This window comes from Apus apus, chromosome 2 (assembly GCF_020740795.1).
Source record: "Apus apus isolate bApuApu2 chromosome 2, bApuApu2.pri.cur, whole genome shotgun sequence".
In the NCBI taxonomy this organism is placed as follows: Eukaryota; Metazoa; Chordata; class Aves; order Apodiformes; family Apodidae; genus Apus; species Apus apus.
In genome coordinates this window covers 30,445,032-30,467,018 of record NC_067283.1, presented here as the reverse complement: position 1 = coordinate 30,467,018, position 21,987 = coordinate 30,445,032, and the positions used below count along the sequence as shown (strand labels likewise).

General features: G+C 41.0%; 1 protein-coding gene across 1 annotated transcript in view; it reads right to left on the bottom strand.

Moving 5' to 3' along the window:
• Positions 1 to 16,686: 16,686 nt before the first annotated feature.
• The window catches only part of BZW2 (basic leucine zipper and W2 domains 2), a 53,022-nt gene continuing 47,721 nt past the window's right edge, over positions 16,687 to 21,987 (bottom strand). Inside the window, exons 11-12 of the mRNA XM_051610327.1 lie at positions 18,755 to 18,877; positions 16,687 to 17,142 (exon numbers count right to left, since the gene is read on the bottom strand). Coding sequence (XP_051466287.1) covers positions 17,114 to 17,142; positions 18,755 to 18,877 — 152 coding nt within the window. The 3' untranslated portion in view covers positions 16,687 to 17,113. The remainder of the gene's footprint in view (positions 17,143 to 18,754; positions 18,878 to 21,987) is intronic.

Sequence of the window (21,987 nt, the reverse complement as noted above, 5' to 3'; positions counted from 1 at the left end):
CGGGCGCCACCGCAGCAGGTGAGCGGCGCCGCCCGCCGCCGCCGCGGCCGCTGATTGGCCGCTGCCGGGCGCGAAGGTAACAATACGCAAATGAGGACGCGCAAACGGTGCTGGGAGCGGCCGCGGCTCCGGCTGCTGCCTGCGGTGCCCGCTGGCTGCGGTGCCGCAGGGCTGGGCTGCGGCCGCGCCTCGGTCTCCCGGGAGCTGTGCATCGAGGGCGGGGCGCTGGGCCCGCACGCTTCTTTCTCTTTTGTTGCGTCGCCTTCTCCCCTTCGCCGGCCCTGGGTCGCTGGAATGCTGCCGGCCTGCGGGGAGATGCGGGCCGCTCGCCCCGGGCGCTGTTACCACCGGGCGCTGTTACCACCGGGCGCTGTTACCACCGGGCGCTGTTACCACCGGGCGCTGTTACCACCGGGCGCTGTTACCACCGGGCGCTGTTACCACCGGGCGCTGTTACCACCGGGCGCTGTTACCACCGGGCGCTGTTACCACCGGGCGCTGTTACCACCGGGCGCTGTTACCACCGGGCGCTGTTACCACCGGGCGCTGTTACCACCGGGCGCTGGGACCGCCTGCCCCGCGGCTGCGGGCGCTGCCGGCGAGATGCGCTGCGGAGAGGGAAGCTGCCTGGGGCCTCGCCTCAGGGTGGCCGGGGGAGGTTCGGCATCTTCTCGGCCATTTTGTTGTTTGTTCCTCCCTGCCCATTCCCCGGTGGTACACATCTGTGATCGATGACCTAATCCCCTGTGTAATCAAAAGGAAACATCCTGGTGTTGTGGGTTTTTTTTGTTCTTGCAGAGCATTTAAGTATTTGGAGTGCTATTACAGTTCAGCAGCTGTTCATCTGCACATACGTATACTTCTTAAAAATTCATGTTTCCCCTGTGCTGCTTCTTACATCTTTATATATAATTTCTTTAGTCTGAGGACTAAATATTTTTACTTACCGGGGGTGAGTAATCCTCCAACCTCATCAGTAATTTCCTGCTCGTCAATACCAAGGTGTTTTTAATTGGTGGGTCAGATCCCTAATGGTCTCCAAAATACTGTCCCTGCAGTTGCCACAGGTTGGACTCTGCCATGTGATGCTTAGTAATACTTACATCAAATCTAGTGACTGCTACTTCACTGTGCATGGGTCTTGCAGGACTAGTGTCCAAGATCTTACTTTTTTCTGGTCTTGTCAGACGAGGAGATGCATGTTCTTCCCTTGGGGTGGCTGTAGGGGTATGTAGCACAGTAGTTCTACTTTGTCAGGGTTTGGTGCCAGAAAAGGAGTTGTGATGGTCAGTTCCCAGAAAGCAGAGGAAACTGCATCTACTTTCTGATGGATTCATGACAGTTCTTAATAGGAACTTGTCATCAAAACAATTTAAGAAGGAAATTCCAAAGGCGTTTTATTTTATGTAATTTGGCTGGCCTCATCTGCTAAGGGAAGCTGCAGCAAGCTAATAATCCTTGCCAGCAGTGAGACAAAGAGGCTGAACTGCAGCAGCCTTTGTCTTTCCTGATCTATCACTCGGATGTTTTTTCTTTCCCTTTTTTTTTTTTTTTAAAAACATCTTTTTTTCATACTCTTTGATATTTTGCCAAACTTCTGCAATTAAATATAAGACACATTCTTTTTTCATACAATAAAGAAATCTTGCTGCTTTTTTCCTGGAGTATAGGTCCCTCTCAGCTGCTAGCCAGGCAACAAATTAGAATTCTCCAAGATTTGTGACCGCAAATTAAATTTGAATGCTCAACAGCTGCAAAAGCTGTCTGTTGGTTTCTGAACTTGACACACACAGACTATCCCTGCTGCTGGAGCTTTGTGAAGTGACAGGATGAGTGAAAAAATCTTTTGTTTGTTTTGTTGGGTTTTTTTTCCTTGCTAATTAAACTGATTTGGTATTGTGGCTAATTTGGCCTGTTGGGAATGCAGCTCTACCTACTGGAGCTACTGCCTTTACTGGGCCATGGGTCTGATTTTTTGGGCCTGAGTCTGGCAGAGTGTAAGCCCAGCATAAAGTCACTTGCATCCATGCAGTTTTACCAGCTGCTTCTAATTTTGTTTTAAAGACTGGTTTCAGGATTTGTTTGATGCCCTCTCAGTAGGGAAGAGTATCTTTAATCTTTCCTGAAAAGAAGAAGCCATCAGCATATCAAGTGTTTTTTGTTGGGTTTTGTTGCAAATGCTCACATATAAAGTCACTGTGACATTGTTCCTTTGGTTGTGGTGCTGAATTATTCAATATTATCATCCATTGCTGCCCTTCTAAGAAGATCTCTTTCACCATTAATTATTAAAAGGTGAACCTCCACTTAATTAATGCTGGCGTTAGTGATTAAGGGACTCAGCTTCTACAGTCCTTTGTGGGTGAGAGGTACCTGTGACAGGTTTATTTCTTCAGCTTCAGGTAGGCCTCTAACCATGACTAATGCAATGTGGTTTGTACTCACCTCTGACCATAAACTCCGGGGCACAGTTAGCATAATCAGAGACTTCGATTAAGTAAATAGAGCTATGACAAATGGATGTAGCTGGGGTGTAGTTCTTCCACTGTGCCTCCCTCCCAGTTCTGTTCACAAGTTATAGTACAAACTTGGAATAATGGTTAAGATTTAGAATTATATTTTCACTGTTACAGCATCTGGCTGTGCTGACTGCTGTTATTTCTGATAGTGATCAGGAGTATGTCTGAGCTCCTATTCCCCATCAGGCTCCAGAATTTAGCTTGTATTCCAGGTAGAACTAAATTGGCTTGATTCTTTTACATGGGTAGTTACAAATTGTTTGTTATGAAAAGGTTCTCTTGTAGTTGGAGGGAAATCTTTCTTTCTCTGTAGGGAAAGAACAGATAGTGTTGGGGTTTTCTTAAGTTTATTTAAATAGCTAGTCCAGGTGAGGATCCTAAGTATTTGTCTTCTCACCCTTTGCCTCTGCAAAGGACAAATTCTGCATTCCCATCCATTACACAAATCCAGGGCTGCCAGACATGACCAAGAGTCTTTTACTTCTCTCACTTTTTTCTGATGCTTATTCTCCGCTTCCTTGCACAGCCTTTGTTCTCCTGCCTTTCTTTGGTGTCTTTCAATGGCACTGCTGGCAACAGGAGGAGCTCTGGGCTGCGGGAATTTGTCATTATTTCATGGGAAACTGCGATGGGGGAGAACACGCTGGGCACTTGTAATGCTGCTGACGTGCACTTACAGGCTGAGCAAAAGTACTCAAGGAAATGCTCCTGCAAGGAGAGAGAGGTGTGAAAATGCAGTTACTGGGGCTCATTGCTGACACGCTGATGACTGTTCAAAAGAGCTTCAAGGGGAGCCGTACGGGCAGTTTACTCTTCATTTTCCTGTAAAGCTCGTATCAAGCTGGGGTAGTTTTCAAGAGGTTTTCTGCATTGAACCATCTGTAGAAACACTCTGAATGCAAGCTCAGCTTGTAGGCAAATCCCTTTCTTTAGGCTGTGATCCCACATTATTGCTGCTGGTTCACGTTACTTAAAATGTGTTTGAAACCTAAAGGTGTGTGTCAGTTTTGAGACATAAATGTGAAGGCTCAAGTTATAGACAAAATTTTCTTAAACTATATACATGTCTTAACATTAAGACAGCGTGACCTTTTTTCATTCTACTATTATGGAGTGTCTAAAACACTGTAAGTGAAACTTTGTTTGCAGAAATTGATTTTTATCTATTTTTCCCAGGTTTACAATGAGCCTTTGACAGCACTCTGAGTAGTTAATTTCACTCTTTGTCTTGTAAAGTAATATTTCTTCCCCTGTTGTTTGTATAAAGTCTCTCATGCACATCAGAATCGGGGGAGAGGAAAAACAGGATTTAAAAAAGCCAGGTGTTTCCAGGAGGAGGAATGCCACTTGGAATCTCTGTACTTACAATTATTAAAGTTAGACTTTGATTTTACTTCATCTTCTTAAATGTATAAACAAGATACTTGTGATGGTATGAAAAATAATCTAAATTGCATGAACTCCACTGCAAGACAATCAAGTGTGTTAAAACCAGTGCTAATTCCAGTAGGACTTTAAAGAAGCCTGGAATGCACCTTGCACAATTTTCTTCTCTGGCAACATTTATCTTGGTATTTCTGTTTGTTTAGTTATTCGTGTTTTTTTTAAACTAGCACCAGTCTTTTTGCTTCCTTCAAGACACTGTGTGAAAACTGCAGATTACTGTTAAAATCAGTAATATTGTGGGTTTTGCTATGATGATGTTGCATCTAGGGAATTTCTCATTTTCCTTTTACATATGCAGAAAGGTCCCATAGAATTGTTTTTAAAGCTTACTGTATCTGCCCTAAAAACCAAGCCAAGCATCTCTTGTTTGTCTAAATTGTTTCAAAGTGGGTTTTGTATACAGCTAACATTTTTGGATGTTAGCATTGAGGTGAATAGTGTATATCCACAAAGGGGTAGTGTTTTGGGTAGCTTAGTTTAGAGTAAATAAAGGGTTTATTCTACCTTGGCAGTTGACCATTGAAGCGTGTTCCTGTGCTTGGACTGTGTGTCTGAAGGTTGATGCCTGTACGGTAAAGAAAATCTGCGAAGTAAAACATTTTATAATACACTGTCTGTGTATGATCAACTATTTCTCCATGGAAAGCAGGTTCCTGTGTCCAGCCATTTCTTGTGTCACTGAAAAAAGAAGTCCGAGTCATCTCGGTCACCTGAATCACCTCATTTAGTCAGTGATGTCAGTCACCTTAGTTACCAATAACACAGCAGATAATAGAATATAGGGAGTCAATAAAACATACAGTTAGAATATTATCTGTAGTAACAATAAAAATTTTCTTTTAAAAACTGAATTCAGTGCTAATGTCCGGTGGACATACCTCAGTCGTTTACTGACTCACCTAGTAATGAACTGGCTGTGCCACGGTGTTTGCATCTAGTCATGAATTCCTCTCCACTTCCTGGGCAAAATCAGTTTCCCAACAGTGCTGTTGTGCTTGTGCCATTAAACCTCTAATCTTAAAGCAGCCCTTTCTGGCACCAGGCAGTGAGGAATGGCACAGGTAAGCGTAAGTGTTGGATGGGTCTTTGCTCTCTTACAGGTAGACATATAAGGTGTTGTGGTGGTTTCATGTTGGTGGTCATTACAAGCCAGACACAAAGGAGAGATGATTCTGGCATACAGAGTAAACTTGCCTGTGTTCTTTGTATTGAAGGTTCTTCTCTGCAGAGGAGAAAAAAATGTACAAACCTGTTTGGGATTTTTTATGTTATTTTTTTTTTAATGAAGTGGAGCATTGTAGATTGAGAAAGGGAAATTAGGACAAGAAAACAGGCCATTTAAGTACAGTGGCTAGAGCAGCCCTCAGCTGGGTCAGAAACTAGCTCCTCCAAAACCACAAAGACATAGCAAATGTTAAGTTTAATAAATGTAAGTAGTTACGAATTACTACTGATGAAAAAATAGTTAATTAATCTTTGCTCTTGGAAAGACAGCTGCTGAATATATTATTTGAGAAACTTTCGGACAAAAATCAAAATGACATCAAGTTCTTGGATTAAGCCTGGAAAGTTTAATCACTGTTAGAAAACTAGGTAGGAGAGTCTTTTCAAGCACAAGCAACTACGGGCAAATATGAAACCACAGTTCTGGATATCTAGACTTGCTTTTAAAGCCATTCTTTATAATTCCCACTGAATTAACCATGCAGTGGATGAAAATTGATTTTGAGGGTAACAATAGCATGGCTACTTGTTAATTCAGTTTATGTCCATGCCTTTTGAATCACCCCCTGAATAGTGCTTGCCAGGCAAAAGATATACTTGGTGAAGTTTGTTGCTCTATTGCTTATAGACAGGTGAGAGGGCAGCTGGGAGTTAAAGATAACAAAACTAAGATAGCACCAGGTTACTGACTTTAAAGGGAAAGTGTTATTTCAGAGGTCAGTCTTCTAAAAACAGTAAAAGAAGCAAATACTAAGTTTTAGGTTTAGAAGCTGTTTCTTGGGATTTTCTGAAGATCTTGTTGCAACTTACGGCCATTGCCTTGTACTTTTGCTGTGTCCATCTAAGAAGAGTTTGGCTCTGTCTTCACTTAAGTTCCTGGAGAGTTGAGGAATGCAATCAGATCTGCCCCCAGCTGCCGTCATTCCTGTGCCATTCATTCATTGAGGAGCTAGAGCAGTTTATTTTTCCCCATGACATCATTAGCTGGTATTTTCCTTTGACTTCCTGATGATGTAGGATAGATCACTTGTGAGATGTTTGGGCCAAACCAGCAATCCCCAGGTGAAAGAAATTCACACCAAGAAGACAGAATGCCAAATGTTGGTGTATCCATTGTTTCTTTCTATGGTTTCTGTGAAGCACAGTCAATATGCCTACCCAGCTCCATCGGTCTGGCTTATCTGTAGGAATGTTAGCTCCTGCAATCCTGTGGTGATGTGAGAATCTTTCAGAAACAAACAACTTAGTTGTGAGCAAAACCTTGAAACATGAGCAGTAAATGGCTCAAAATTCTCAAGGAAAATTTAAAGAACCTGGTTCCTTTCTTAATCTTAATCCAGCATCGTAACTAGTTTAGACGCCTGACATACATCTTGAAGAAGTTGGTTTAGTAATAATGCTCTGTGTCTCTAACAATCTTAAGTATTAGAGCAGCCTGGCTTCTTGCAAAGAGAAGGCCATGAGCTGCTATAGTGTGAATGCAGTAATTCTGAGTGGGCCTGAGAAGCATAAAGAAAAAGCTATGACTCTTTCTTCTAGTTAGGAAAGCAACCTGTGGCTGACAGCCAGTTCTGCTGCATCACCAGCATCATCTGTGCACAAGCTGGGAAGCAATTTCATGATTTGGTGTTTTCCCTTGAAAGCACTGAAACAGTATCAGGCCCTTGTACAAAAATGTAAAGCAACATGAGCACTCAGGAGTATGCTCATCTCTGAGCACAGCTCTTTATTTTCCAGTAGCCTTCGTGCAAGCAGATGACACTAGCAGTAGAATAGGTACCTAGTAACTATGAAATAGAATTAAAAAACCTTGTTTGTTACTTGCAGTGTTAGGTGATACCCAGAGTTTGACAGTGAAACCCTGACTGCTTGTGCTTAACTTGAATTTACTGCTTTGCTCTAGAGCTGTATGTCCAGCTCCAGTACAACAGCAGATGTATCACTATGAAAATCAGCCTGTTTGTCTTGCTGTGGGGTGTGTTTCTGACATCATGCAAGCTAAGCAATATAGAGGCTTATGCATTAAAACTTAGCTGCATGTTTTATCCTACAGGTTAGCTGCTTATCGAGTCTACTGTCAGTGATTTCTGCTATCAGTGCCCAAACATCCACATTAGGGACATTACACAAGCTGACAGTGAGATACTTGTATCTGCAGTAAGTAATTAATTCCTTAACCACACAGGAATTTTCTGTCAGTTCAATTTGCTTGGTCCAATTTCCTGAAAAGAAAGATAAAGGTGATAGGGCATATCTTATCATTCAACAAAGTTTCTTCTCAAAGTTCCAAGACTTGCCTTTTTCTGTTGTCTGGCTTGCCAGCCTGCATTCCCAGTTTAGGGTTTGCCCTTTTGAAGCTGTGGGTTTTCATGTTCTAGTTGCTGCTGGTTCAGACAGCCATCAGTCAAAAATGGTTTGATCTCAACCAGCCAGGTACTCACTTTGGTTTGCTCATTTTTTTCTATGCAGTTGCTTTTTTCTGTACAGTTTACACAGACAAAGAGAAGAGTGTTCTGCCAGAGTGTTAATAGAGTTTCCATTTAATTATGCACTTTCACATGGTTGAAGAACTCTTGTGCAAGATAATAAAATAAGCAAACAGTAGGGAATGAAAGAAAGACATGGAGGGGTTTATGCTGTTCTATTTTCTTCTCTTTCTTTTTTTAAAGAAAATTAATGAGTTATGAATCCCAAAGTAAGATACAATTTGCAGTGACTGAGCTTTACAGAAAGTACACTGGATTCTGAGGAAACATAAATGTAAATCTAAGCTTAATTCTGCAGAGAATTTTAAATGATGGTGGATTTTCAAGTTAAACATAATTAGCTTACTTCCCAGTATGAGCTAGAAAGTGTTTTTGACACCATCTTGTATTTTGTATCCATCTGCTATGTATGGGTGAGAGATATCAGCTCTGGAAGCTGCCAGCCTGTCACCATAGGAGTGACTTTTCCTTTGAAAGTGTAATAGCACAGTTTCCCTAGAGCAGCCCAGCTCCTGGCAGCTCACAGCATACTTGGTGCTGCTTGCTTTGTTGGTGCCACTGAGAGAGACGGAGCAGCTGACAAAGCAGTATCTGGGATGCTGCTGAAAAATGAGGCTGTTTCAGCAGTAGCAAACCATTGTAAATATGAACCTGTCTTTAAAGGATCCAGCCTTAAATGTTTGTGCTATACTGGAAATAAACTGGTCTCAAAGGCTGCTTTTCTACAGGAAATGTTTCTTCATGTCATTTAGGTAGTGCAAGCAAGCAGGCATACTAGGAGCAGCTAGACCTGGGGCACTGAGAACCTGTGAAAGCACCGCAGTGCTTCTTTGCAGCCATTCTGTGGGATTGCTGATGTGACAACAGATACTGAGTGCTATTAGATAAAGCAAGTGATCCTGTGACAGAAGCAGGTCAACAAAAGCCAGGTACACCTTATGGCTCTCTCTTTGTCAACAGCAGGCCACTGTTTGTTTCCAGACTTGATTCCGACTGTTTGTGCTAAGAAAGTTTTTCTCTGTGATGACCAGCAGGAGCGGACTTAGGTCTTTTTCCACTGCTTCCTATTCCTATATCTGAAACTGCATCACTTCATCCCCGTAGATCTCTGCTGTCAGAATTCATACAGGATTCCTAGGTACCTTGATGTCGATGCTTGATATCTGTCCTCTCTGTCTCTGAGCTAAAGGATGGGAAGGTCAAAGATCTCAGAACAAAGCAGAAGATCCCTCAAAAGTACAAGGTCTACTCCAAACATTGGGTAGATTCTTAACTGCAGAAGCTGCTAAGACAAGTTTTTTAAATTGTATGCTTGTTTTATTTGGCATTACTGTATTAAAGGTATGTGTCCTGCACTAACCAAACACTGTAGACACCTCTGCATTTGGGGAGCAGAGCACATTTGATATTTGTATTCAATAGACAGGATTTTTTCACAGTGCTTTATCAGATCTGTTTAATATTATTTTACTGAAATGGGTGATTTCTGGCTCTTTCTTTTGCCTTTGAAGAGGAATAGATTTCTGCTTGTTACAGGCTAGCACAGCAGCAGCGGATGTCTGGTGAGAGGTGGATCGGTAATATATTTATACTTCCTCCAAATACCTTCTTCAAAGCTCAAAGGAGTTTCTAGTTCTGTTTACCTGCATCTTGGTGGATTAAGAACCTTTGGGAATTCCAGAATATGTCAAGGTTCCTGGTATTTTAAGTGACTTTCTGTGAGAACAGCATGAATTTAGTAATGGAAACAAAATTCCAGCTTAAATGTCATCTGCAGCATCGTTCAGATCATCCCACTGTTGCAGGACTTGAACTGGCAGGTTGTTGCTCTGCTGTCGCTCTCATTTTTCTTTGCAGAAAGCAGTGCTTTTCTGCTTTTCTTCTAGTTTACTTTTAGGTTCCCATCTATACTATTAAAGTTGCCCCTAGTGGATTCTTCCCTTGATATGGGAAGTTGTCCTTTTTTCCTCTGAGGATTAGCATTTCCAAGAAGACCACCCTGCTCTTCTGTGCCTTTTTCATGTTAAAAATTCAGGGTTGCTTTGCAACATCAGCACCACCATGTGTTCCTCTTCAGTCAGTTGCCTTTATCCACTTACAGCTTTCAAACCTCTCCCAGACCCTGTGGAAAACATTTGGAGTTTAGGGTCATGAGAACCTTTTCAACCTCTTTAGCAGAAGTATTCGTATATCTTTGATGTATCCATTCTGATTCTTTTTGCCTGCGTCTGATTCTTTTATTTCATCTGTCCTACTCAAGTTCAGTAATGTATACAGGTGAATTTGTGTACAGGCAGAGTATAAACAAATGTTAATTTGCTTTTTTAGTCCTTAAAGGGAAGATTGTGCTATTTAAGTTTAAATAAATCATCTAGATGTGTGCCTGTATCATTCTTCATTTAAAAGGGTGTCATCAACTGCTGTTTCAGGAAGGCTTCTTGAAAAAAAAAAGCAATTTCAGTTGCTATGACAGCTACTAAATTGTAAGTGTAACATAATGACAGAGCTGCTACATAAATCACTAAACTATAACTAGTTTTATAAATGTATTAAAACTCACCCATTCAAAGAAAACTTAAGAAGACATATAAGGAAACTGTGAATGTGAATATGCACAAGATGTAGTTGAAAGCTGAAATGAAAGGAAAGAAGCAGAGATAAAGTGATCTCTGATGACTGACTGTAAGAGGGACCTGAGTGTGACTGGAAGAGCAGCAGCATGTGAGAGAGTAGTACCTATGTGCTATTTTATGTAGAAGTGCCAGCATGTGACCTTGATTTATACAGTTACTCTGAATTATCTTTCTGTGCTGTTTTTTGTATCCCATACTTCTCCCAGGGCTGGTACTGAATACTCCTCTCTCTCTCTGCCTTGCAGTGTTTCCAAGTGCTGACATTTCTCCTGACAAGCCACTGGCTTATTTGGGATCTCTAGAGACTGTGTCCCTACAAATCTGTCTGCTGGGATTATCTGAGGGCTCAATGCGGATTTCCCCAAGGAGTAGAATTGTGCCAACAGATGTGGTTCGTGCACTCTGCTTGCCCTGGGCCTGGCAAGGAGGCTGTGCACAGGCTGGAGTGGCACCAGGGGGCTCTGAATCAATGGCTTATGGTCCCTCCCCCAGCCCCTGGGGTGAAGGGGATTCTCCTTTGTACCCTGGGCAAGGGGCTGCAGGAGATACTTTGCAATGGGAGGGCAGATGCCTCTGACTTCAGGGCCAGAACTTGAGCCAAGGGTGACAAAATGTTTTCCCAGTCTTTTAGGAAACCTGGGCCAACCTGATATAGAGAGAGGAAGGTGAGATAGCGTGGTGAGAGGTGATCTTTCTGGGGATAGAAGGCATTTCCTTTTTAGATACTTACTGAGTTACGTGTGTTTTGTGAGGGGAAAGAGAATTCAGGATGTTCTCATCTGGGTACAGGATGATACCTTTTGATTAGAAATCACAGCATTATGGAATAATTTTTGTTGGAAAAGGCCTTTAAAATCATCGAGTCCAACAGTTATCCAGGCACTGGCAAGGCTACCACTAAACCATGTCCCTAAGCACCACATCAGCCTTGATAGTTTCTTCTGGAACAGCTTTACAGGTTCAGATCTTTCTGAATTCACTAATGGCTTAAGCTCAAGGCAAAATGCAGAAGCAAAGTCTGTGATAGCAAGAAGAAATATAATACTGTTTCTGTTAATCCCAGAATCCCACTGTCGCAATAAAACCACAGAAAATCTTGGGAAATGTTATCTTCTGGGTCTGTCCATACACTGTTTCCATCTCTTGACACAAGAGGAATTTCTAGTTGTGGAAATACAGCCTCATCTCTGGGTTCCTTGAGGTGTCTTTGCACTGGGGACAGACTTGATGCAGAGATGGGCACTGAGCCACAGAGTAAAGGCTTTTATTCCCAGCTAATGTAGTGCTGTCTGTGGCCCTTGAGCAAAGGTGGAAAAGTCTGAATGTCCTATATTTAAACTTCTTTAGATCATCAACATGGTAAAAGAGAGAGGTTCTGTAGCATAGTTTAACCTTTTCTTCCACTGACATGTCCTGCTTAATCCATAAACTATAAATTATCTGGCTGCCCACTTCCCTTCAGAATATCCTTCAATATCACAGATAGCATCTGTTTTTCCTTGGGTGGTCTTATTGATACATATCTAACTAAGTTTTAGAGCAGTTCTCAATTGTTGTTTTGTTTTTTTTCAAGGCGGCTGCTTCTATTTTGGACCTGGAGAAGGACTAGTGTACTTGAAAGCTTATTGATTTTTCCCAGCCTAGTCTGGTGGGTCTAATAACATAGGTCTGCCTACAAACCTTGTTTCGGTCATATCCTTGGATACTTGGAAACAATACTGTTTTACTGTTTCTTCTGGCATAATTTATGGCTGTCAGCATTATGCAAATATCCCAGCAATAACTAGTAATGATTTAGAGAGTTATGCTGGCTGTCAGCAATGTTACTAAACTTCATCAGGGAACAATAAACAGAAAATATCTCGGGCAGCTGATGTACTGGCAGACACTCGACATAAATGCATGTTATCTCTATGAGGTTGCCACGATACAGTCACTTGGGTCAAATCCTTTTTTTTGTGTGTGTGTGTTGGGTTTTTTGCTTGTTTGTTTTCAATTGCTGTGTGTTCCTAAATCAGAGAAATTTTGTGTTCATGGATGTGTTTCTCCCTGTTAGTGGAGTTCCAGAGCAGTTTACAGTTCCCCTGCAGTCCTGTCAGGTGAAGGGTGCTGGACAGTATGGAAGCAGACACTTGCATCTTGTAATCAACTGCTGGTGATGAGGGTAGGAGAAGAGGCAGTCATTAGTGTTGAACTGTTAAATGAGAAACATGGACTGAAGTAATTGAGTTTCTGGCAGCCTGAAGCCATGGAAATGACAGATCCAAGTACCAAAACCTTACCTGTCAGTCTGCCACTGTGTCATATCAGGAGTTCCAGCACTGGCCTCTTTCCTTCTGCTGACTGGGAGATGATGGTAGATTTTGGCATATGCAGTCCACCAACACCTCGCCAATGGGTAGGGGACACGTCCTGTATGTCTGCAAAATGGAGCTATGCATGTGGTGCTGTGCAGCGATAGCTGGGACTGACAAGTGCATTTCTCTTTTGCATTATTATATATTATTTACATTGAGGATACTATAGTAAGCATCTTAAAATAGTATTTTATTTATAATTAAAAAGAATGTTCAAAATAATTTTTCATTTTTTTAATCTGTCTTGACAACAGCATCAGTGGAAAGACCCTAATTAGAAAGAAGTCATTACTAGAGGTCAGGGTTCTTTGTTGAATGAGCAATTGAATCAGTTCACCAGTATCTCCTATGTTCTGAAATATTTTAATATTAAAATAGTAACTGGCCATTATTGTAATATATATGTAACTGCTGGATGTGTGATTGGTTTGTTAGAATATTACTTAAATCTGTAAGACTGAACAAAGAGAAAAGCTAAATTCTTTAATTTTTTTAATCAGTTAATAAATTGCTAGGATTGTCAAAAACCACTTTTGTGAAAAAAATCTGAATTGCCCCCCCTCCTCCATGTATCCCTCCCTCTCCCAGGCATGGTAACAGACTGGACCCTAGGTCCCTGCAGAGAAAGCAGGTTTCTCCAGGCACTAAGTGCCAGCCTGCAGCTGTCCCAGGGGAGAGCCTGGGAATTTTTCCACTGCTCCTTTTGGCACAGGTCTGCCCTCTGGGTTTGAGATGTGCTGGCCAAGCATGTGAGAGGGATGCTTGCATGGAAGATCATCATCACATGTCCTGGGTGTAAAATCTCTTTATTGGCCAAAATGCAGTAGGGGTGAAAGCAGGGCTGCTGCTGAAAATGCTGAAGGGAGTGTTGGCTTGATGATGGTTTGTGATCTGTAGCATCAGTAACCGCTGGGGGGTTGGAGCCATCTTTGTCTGTGTACCAACACAGACATCCCTGCAATGCAATTAGGTAGTAGAAGCAGCAGGAAACTGTATCGACACCTTTCAGATTTCTAACCAGTGCTCTAAGGGAGGAGCCTGTAAAACATGTCTCACTGTTGTATTCCCAAGGAGACTCAGTCCCTCTCCTGGAAAGCACCTGCATGCCAGAAGAATGTTTTAAAGCAATATAAATGGGTTTCAGTTAAAATCCCTGTGTGGTTTCTGAAGGGAGAGGCCAAGAGGGAATAATCACCTTCAAATTCAATAGCCTCCATTTTAAAGTGCATCCTATTGCAATTTATTATTGAGAGATATGTACAGTTCTGACATTTACATTCCACCAATGTTCCAAAAATAAATGTGGTATGAGAAGCACATTTGCTATGAAATATTTTTATAAGACAACTGACTCTAGATTTGAAGCATATAATTAGTGTATACTGTAGCTTTCATTTCTCTAGCAGAGATATGCTAATTCCATGGTTGGTTGGGTTGGGGACATTTTAACTGAAATGTAGATTCTGTGAAGGCTTCCAGGGAAGGGTACTTTGCCTGAACAGTCACATCAAAACCTCTGCCCAGCTTCTAAACCACAGGGTTACTGCAATGCCCAATCATTACATGTTTGTGCTGAAATTCAGTTTGATCCAAACTAGGTCTATTTGTATTCATGCCCCTACCTAGTTAATTTTCTGGCATATATTTAAAATGCCAGATGAAAATACCCACGTGCATGAAAAGTCCCAAGCTGAATTGATCTCAAAGATTAAGAGGGGAAAATTCCTGAAAACTAGAGCCAGAAATATTTACTGCCTCAGCAAAATAACAAATCATTTTGCTGGGTGAGGGCAAGCTGAGAGGGGCTCCCAGGGGCTAAACTTTAGATATGATACAAACACCAATGATGTTGGGTTTTGGGAGTTGTGTGACTGAAAATGGGACAACTACTGTCAGTTCAGAATGCAACTCCTAACCCCACTGTAAATCTCAAGTCTTAGCTTGGGCAGTGGCCCTGTCCTAAAAACACCCATTTCTCTCCAACACAACAACCATAAAGGGAACCTGGGAGAACTGCATCAGCAGTCACAGGGTATCTCAAGTTGGAAAGGACCCATGAGGATCATCAAATCCAACTCAATGGGTGCCTAGCTTGTAGGTACCAGAACTTCAGTGAAGCAGATCCCACCAAGCATGGGACACAGCTTAGTTTATATCCTCTGTATGCCGAGGGCATCCAAGATATGCTGCCTTGTGCCACAAAGTGCCTCCTGCTGCTTCTGCTTTTTCTCTCCAGCAGATGGCCCAGCTAGCCCGCAGCCAGCCTTCTCACCATACCTGGCAGTCTCACTGCAGGTCCATTTCATAGTGTCTTCTGCATGTTATTCTAGATCAGCACCTTTGAAATCAGTCCTAGTTTTAGGTGATACAGAAAAGTAGATTTATGTACACCCAACTGAAGATTCATTAGTACCTCAGAAAACTGCAATTTTCCATTTGAAATGTTACCAGCAAGTGGCTCTGTATCGATGATGACTCAAATATCAACACTTCACAGCTGCAGTTTGTAAACCAAGGGCTCCAGGTAAGTAGTGCCTGCAGAATTTATTTTTTAATTACAAAGACTGAAATGAAAAGCATGCAGCTAATGCATCAATTCTGATTTATAGTATGACTATTTTACTTTCTCTTCTAAGTTACTGGAAATAACCACATGACACATTTCCCCTTTCCATGATCAATACCAGCTACAAAAATAAAGGCTGTTCTACACTGAAAGCTGGCATTCAACAGCACTTGATTTCCACTTGCTCTTTGCTGTTTCCAGTAAATCTAGATATGTACTGAAAAAAGATATTTACAACCATACGATCTGTGGTTTCCACAAAGTGTTGACTTCTCCACAGAAAAATCTGTACTGTCTGTTAGCTTATTTGGTTTCTGATGACAAATACACCACTTCATTAGTTAATTATGCTCTTTCATGCTTTTCCTCTAAAAGAATACAAGCCTGTCTTTTCTAAATGTTACTAATCCAATCAGTCATATTTTATGTGAACTCTACAATTAGAGGGAAGAATGCAGAGTGTTTTAAGTCATATATTCTTAAAGATGAACCAGAGTTGTGCGATCTATCACCATGCTGACTTGCTTCCCTAGTCAGTCTGGGCCACCAGCATGGTCAGAAGCATGGCCAGCAAAGAGGGGAGTGAGGCAGGAGAAGACTGCTTCCAAAGTAACCCGACCTGTGAGAAATAACCTGGCAGCAACTGTTGATCAGCTGCTGTGTGAAAAAAAGTGCAAGTCTGGAGCTGGTGCTGCACTAGATCTTTGCTGTTGAGTTAACATCCATGAGACACAACACAGGATTCCAGGAACTCTGATTCCAAGTGCTGCCTGGTATTCCCACAATGTTAGACCTCTAGCTCTGGGCTTAGGTTTCTCAAAACTTGTGTGCATGTAGAAACCTGCACATTGGCTCTGTTTATGCAGCATACTAAGCATGTCTCAGGCACTGGAACTACAAATGGCATCGCATCAAGGCATGAGGGGAATATCAAAGAAAGTAGGATGGGTCTTCAGAAGTTTTATATATTCATATATATATATATATTTCAGTCAAACATCTAGTAACATCACATTGATGTAAATAAATTTCAGATTTCACATGCAATTACTTCTATTCATGCATGTTTTGAAGCTAGTACTTCTAAAATGAGATGTTTTCTCTTGCAAAATTTAGCCATCACCAATAACTGAGTGTAGTCTGAACTGAGAACAGCAGATTATTCTGCTTACCATTTGCATCAATTTTGTATATCTCTGCAGATATGTTCCTGTACATTTTCTTTAAATTAATAAATTGAATGAATCAATATTTGCTATGGAATCTGGCTAATCTGTCCAAACCTATATGGAAATATGGGAATAAAGATTAGACAGGGATTCCAGTTACCTACCAATGCTAATTTTGTGATTAAAAAGCAAACAGTCTTGACATTCTTGTGTTATTTTCACTTGAAGAAACATAAAAAGTTTGACAAACCAAATTTAGAAAACATACACACTAACACCATGAAACTAAGATATAAAAGCCATTTATTCAAAAAATGTGGTGGTGTCAAATCACATACACAAGCCAATATTGAGCTACAAACACAGACCAAACAGTTCTATAAACAGAAATTGGAGTGTTCATATACCATAGTACCTGAAAAAGGCTGTTAATAAAAAGGAGTCCGTAAGTATTTCATTTCACTTTTTCTATATGGCTCCTTGCTGAATGTCTTTACCTAAGTTAGTGTACAATGAGCCAGAGGTAGAGTCCCAAGTAAAGCATCTAATGCCTCAGGGCTCCATTAAAAACCTTTATTCTTCTAAACAAAAGGAAAGCCTAGCCTATAATTTTCTGTATGACACTGAAGTAAAGCCTCTTTGCTTGAACAGTACAGCATTCCGAAGCGCATTTTGCATTAACCTAGATTGAGACTGGGTTCTGTTGAACCGCCTCAGTTCTCCTCCCCTTCAGACTCCGACTCTAGAAGAGAAATAAAACACTTCATGTAAGTTGCACAAAGACAGCGATGCAAGTAATTCTATAGAAATAACAAGATATCCTTCCAAAATTCAAATGAAAATTTTCATCACACCTAGTACTTCCTAGGAAAGGTTGGCAGATTAAACAGAGTAAGGCAGAAAGAAACACACAAGCTTCAGAAGACAAAGATCTACTCTGCTCCTGTGGAGCTCTTCATTTACAGATCTGGCACTAGAATTTAACCAGATCACTATGAATTATTCTGGTCCTCATCTGCAGATCCATGCAAAGTGTATCTGAGCTGAGTTTATTTTAGATGAGCATTATTTGCTCATTCTTCTAATCTCTATGAGTAGGCTGGCTGTACAGCTGTCATCCAGGAAGCACTCTTTAAACTACTTGCTCTGCAAATATCAATCATCATCATCAGACAGCCTATCTACAAAGGCATTAATGTGGTGTTTCATATCCTACAGCAGGTATGAAATCTGTACAAAGATTATTATTTGTACAGCATAAGATATAAGTAATTTAGAAGGAGAAGGAGGAGAAGTAGGACAAGTGGAAGTCATTTAGAAGGAACATACATGGTGTTTTTGTCACCTAGAACTACCTTGCATCATACTATATTTCTGTCTGTGTTCACCTGACAGGAAAGGGTTTGGTGCCAGCAAATATTACATGTCAGATCAGATTGCTCAGAGCAAATATGGTCTAGATGTTCTTACAGTACCATTTTGTCTCCATTTGTATTGACTTTGCAAGTAAGGTCATCTGGCAGAGGGGACATGCAGGAAAGGATAAAAATAAAGAGCAACAGAAAGGCATACAAGCAGAAGAAGAAAAAGGGAAAAATGCTTAATTAAATCAAGATTGCTAGTCAGAAGTCCCACGTGGTAAAGGACCTACCATTTTTATGCTGCTACCTGCACATGTAAATTGCTGCAGTCTTATCTGCTCCTCGGCATTACTACATATTCCCTCTAAAACCAATTACATTAAATGGATGCAAATGAACATTATCTATTATACATGGATTGCTCTTCCCAAATGAGGTGGCATTCTTTTTCCATGCAAAAAAGATTATTTATATAGTACAAACCAAAGTATTTTCCTATACAGAACATGAGAAAAACAAAATTAGTGACTCAAGAAGCAGACCACAAATATTAGCCTGAACATTCAGCTAAAAGCAATTTCAGCTGCAGTGACAGTCAGTGACAGAGGCAGGTTGATGCTTTATGCTCATGTGGCCAGAACAGATGACAACAGCAGAAAAGGCACTGATACAGAAACTGTTAGGTTGTACATGCTAACACCAAGGTACTTCAAGCTGTCATCAGTGCAGCATTCCTCCCTGCAGAGTCTTAAAGAATTTATCTACAGACAAGTAATACCTGATGACTTAAGGACTTCACACAGACACCACAAACATTAAAAAGCAGTGAGCATTGTTAGGCTTGGGCATAACTGGATGCAATTTGGAGGAGTCCCGACTGCTGTTTTCTAAGTCTGTGTATTTCTAAGTCTGTGTAAGCCTGGTAGAACTAAAATCTGGAAAAGAAAATTGATTTGCCAAGAGACTACCGTATTTCTTTAAATGAATCTGTACCTTCTTCAGCGTTTTGCAGCCACTCCACAAATTTCTTCATCTGGTCAAGAAAAACACTTTTGCCTTTAGCAACATGCGCTTCTTTATACCACTTGAGGATAGCTTCTTCACTCAGCACATCAGCTGTAATACAGATCAGTGTTTGTAAAAAAAAAAAAAGGTTAGAAGGTTTTGAACACAAGGGAAGAAAGACTTATTATAAAAGCAGCATGAAAAATGTTAATATGATTGCAGTGGAACAAGCTTTGCATGAACTATATTAGGCTACAACTACAAAATACCTGATGCATATAAGGGATTCCAGATGCAATAAAATGTGTAATGTATTAGACTTAAATTACTAAATATCGTGCTTCTGTAGAGGATAGTTCTCTATTCATCTTGCTTTAAATACACCACGTGAGTGGATGAAAATAATTAAGTATCAGTCTGCACATTTTAGAAGTTACCACAGTACAAAATACCATGCGTTTTCTTGCTGTTCGACCACAGAACTGTGCATGGCTCTAGAAACTGGAAACATCATTCACCTCCTGACTGAAGAACTAAAAAACAACTAGTAGGGATTTTTTTGCAAATCATTTTTCACTAAAGGTTCCATATTGTTTTTAGCTAGTAAGTTGTAAGGCCACTATTCAGACCACCCATTTTAAGGGACCAGCTCAGATGTACAGCACAGCTGATATTTTTCTGTCAAGCATCAAGAACAAAATAGCTGCTAGTGAGGGAATGTGAGGCTGAGTGAGATTTAGAATCAAGAAATCCAAGTAAACAGCGAGGGCACTTAATTGTTTCCAACAGATGCAAATTTAGGTCTAGCAACAGACCTCTAGCCCCAGGAACAAAGCTTCTGTGATCCAGCCAAGCTAAATATCTCAGTAATTGATGGCTGTGGAGGCAGAATCTGGGATCCACAATGGCATTTTGTCCGTTACGTAATGCAAGAGGCAACAAAAAATCCAACTGTATTTGTTCTATAAAAAGACTAAAGACAGCTTTCTACATCTCATTAAAATTTCCATTCTTTTTGTTGTTGAACAAACTATCCTCCCCTGCTCTGCAAAATCAACACATTTATGTTGAGTTCTTCCCTGCTTTCTTGAGCTCCTTGTTGCCATCCCACCCATTCACTTGCCAAAGGACCGACCTGACCATCACTTTCTGCTTCAGCTGAAAGGTTCTAGCAGATGTGGCAGGGAAGGGAAGAAGGCAAACTGAAACAAATGACACCAAAACCCCAAGGCATCTGATCAAATGAGAGAGTAGACACATTTCACAAATGCTGTTGAGTAATAAACAGATGAAATTAACCAGGGATACATTTGAAAGCTATCAAGACTACACCAAGACATCCAACAGTAACTGAATAAAAGTTGAAAAAAACTGAAAATGTGGAATTTAGTGAATGCATGTGACTGGAAGTAACCTTGTCTCTCACTTCTCCAAAATAAAATCTCTTCTGCAGTTTGCTGCAACTGACAGTAAGCTGAAAACACAGGGAAAAGAGAACAGGACTGTGCTGGCTCTGGGCTATGTTCAGTACATATAATTGTGCTTAGTGAACCCTGCAAGTGGCACATAAAGCCAGATCTTCCTGAAATCACAACCCACCACAATCAACTTTTTCTCCATGGGAGACTGGAAACACTGGAGCTAAGAAAGAAGTTTCAAATACATTGCATTAAATACTTGCTAGCAGTCTTTAGCAGCAGCTTAAAGGCCTTAGAGCATTTATCAAATCAGGATTTTAATTTAGCAAACCTGAAAATATTTCACAGACTCTCATGAAACTGCTGTTTAAATCTGTATGTAGAAAGCTCATGTTCACTACAGAGTCCTGACAATTTACAGAACTACATCTGCAGGATTACCCTTGGTGTGACACGTTATAATCCTTAGGGTGAGGCAAAGAAAATCAAGAGACATCGAGAGGGGAAAAAAAAAAAAAAAAAAAAAAAGCGCATAAAGCAACCTTCTCCCCAGCTCAAACTACCTCTTGGGCATTGTGGACATTATCGTGGACATGTAAGAACACAAAAAAGTTGCAGTATAGAGAAGCTGCAGAAGTCCATTGGTGCATTACAGTTCCTATTACAATCCTGTACAAAGAAGCCCCTCTGGGTAGGCACAAAACTCAGACCAAGAGTTAATAGGATTTAAGTTTAGTTTTTTGAGTTGCAGACTGTAAGCTAAGTGGGTTTGTTGACAAAAAGGAAGGGGAACTTCTCCCTCCCCAAAACCCCAAATGTGAAAACAGCAGCATACAATCTCACTGTGTGCCTCAAAGATTAGAACATTCTCAAGTCAGGTGGATGAAAAATTTGCCTGTATGTAACTCCATAGCAATAAGCCTCCTACACTAACAGAGAGGAACAAAAAGCATTTGACTACAAAAAGGACAACTGCAACTCTCATTTCTGAGCAATATCACTTGTAATATATTCATGCCCCCAGTGCTCCTAAGAAATTATATTCTGTTAGCATAGAGATGCTCAATTAAACAATCATGCAGGACAGGTTGTAGTTAATCATACCTCTAGGTTGCTTTGAAGCAATGGGAACACTGGGGGGGATGGGAGGAGAAAGGGAGTGATTCACTTTGTATATATATAGTTATTCCTCATTAAAGCTGATTATAGATATATTTTAATGGCTGAAGCTGAACATGGTGGTTTGTGGGTGTGTGCACATCATTTTCACTGCAGTCCCAGGTGATGTCAGCCTGAGAGAGCTGGTTTTCCTGCAGGTGCAGCCAACTACCACTCAAACCACCCACAGACAAAGCCTCTAGGGATGTCCCTCATGAAAAGAAGAAGCTGCAGAGAGACTGAAATGCCCAGTGTCGATACTTGAAGTTCAGGTCTCAGCTTTGTACTAAATCACCCAGTTGGAATGAATTTCTGCTTTCAACTCAAATTGCATAGCCATCGGCAGTAAAGGGAAAAGCACACCCTGTCAGCTGCCACCACAGTCAATCAATCTGCAAAATCCAACTCTATTGCAGCTAACTCAGTTGGGAGGACAGAGCCTTAAGGCGAGGGCTCTTTCAATGCAAGGAATGTCACCCACAGTACAGTTACAGTCTTTATGGTTTGATTTTGGTTTTTTGCTGTTAGAATTTTGCATCCAGTACCAAAAGAAAGTACTTGAATAATAAAGATATTTAAAGATAATTGTGTTTCATCAAAAAACAAAGCCCATGTATTGAGTGGAACTTGAAGATTCAGTTCTTG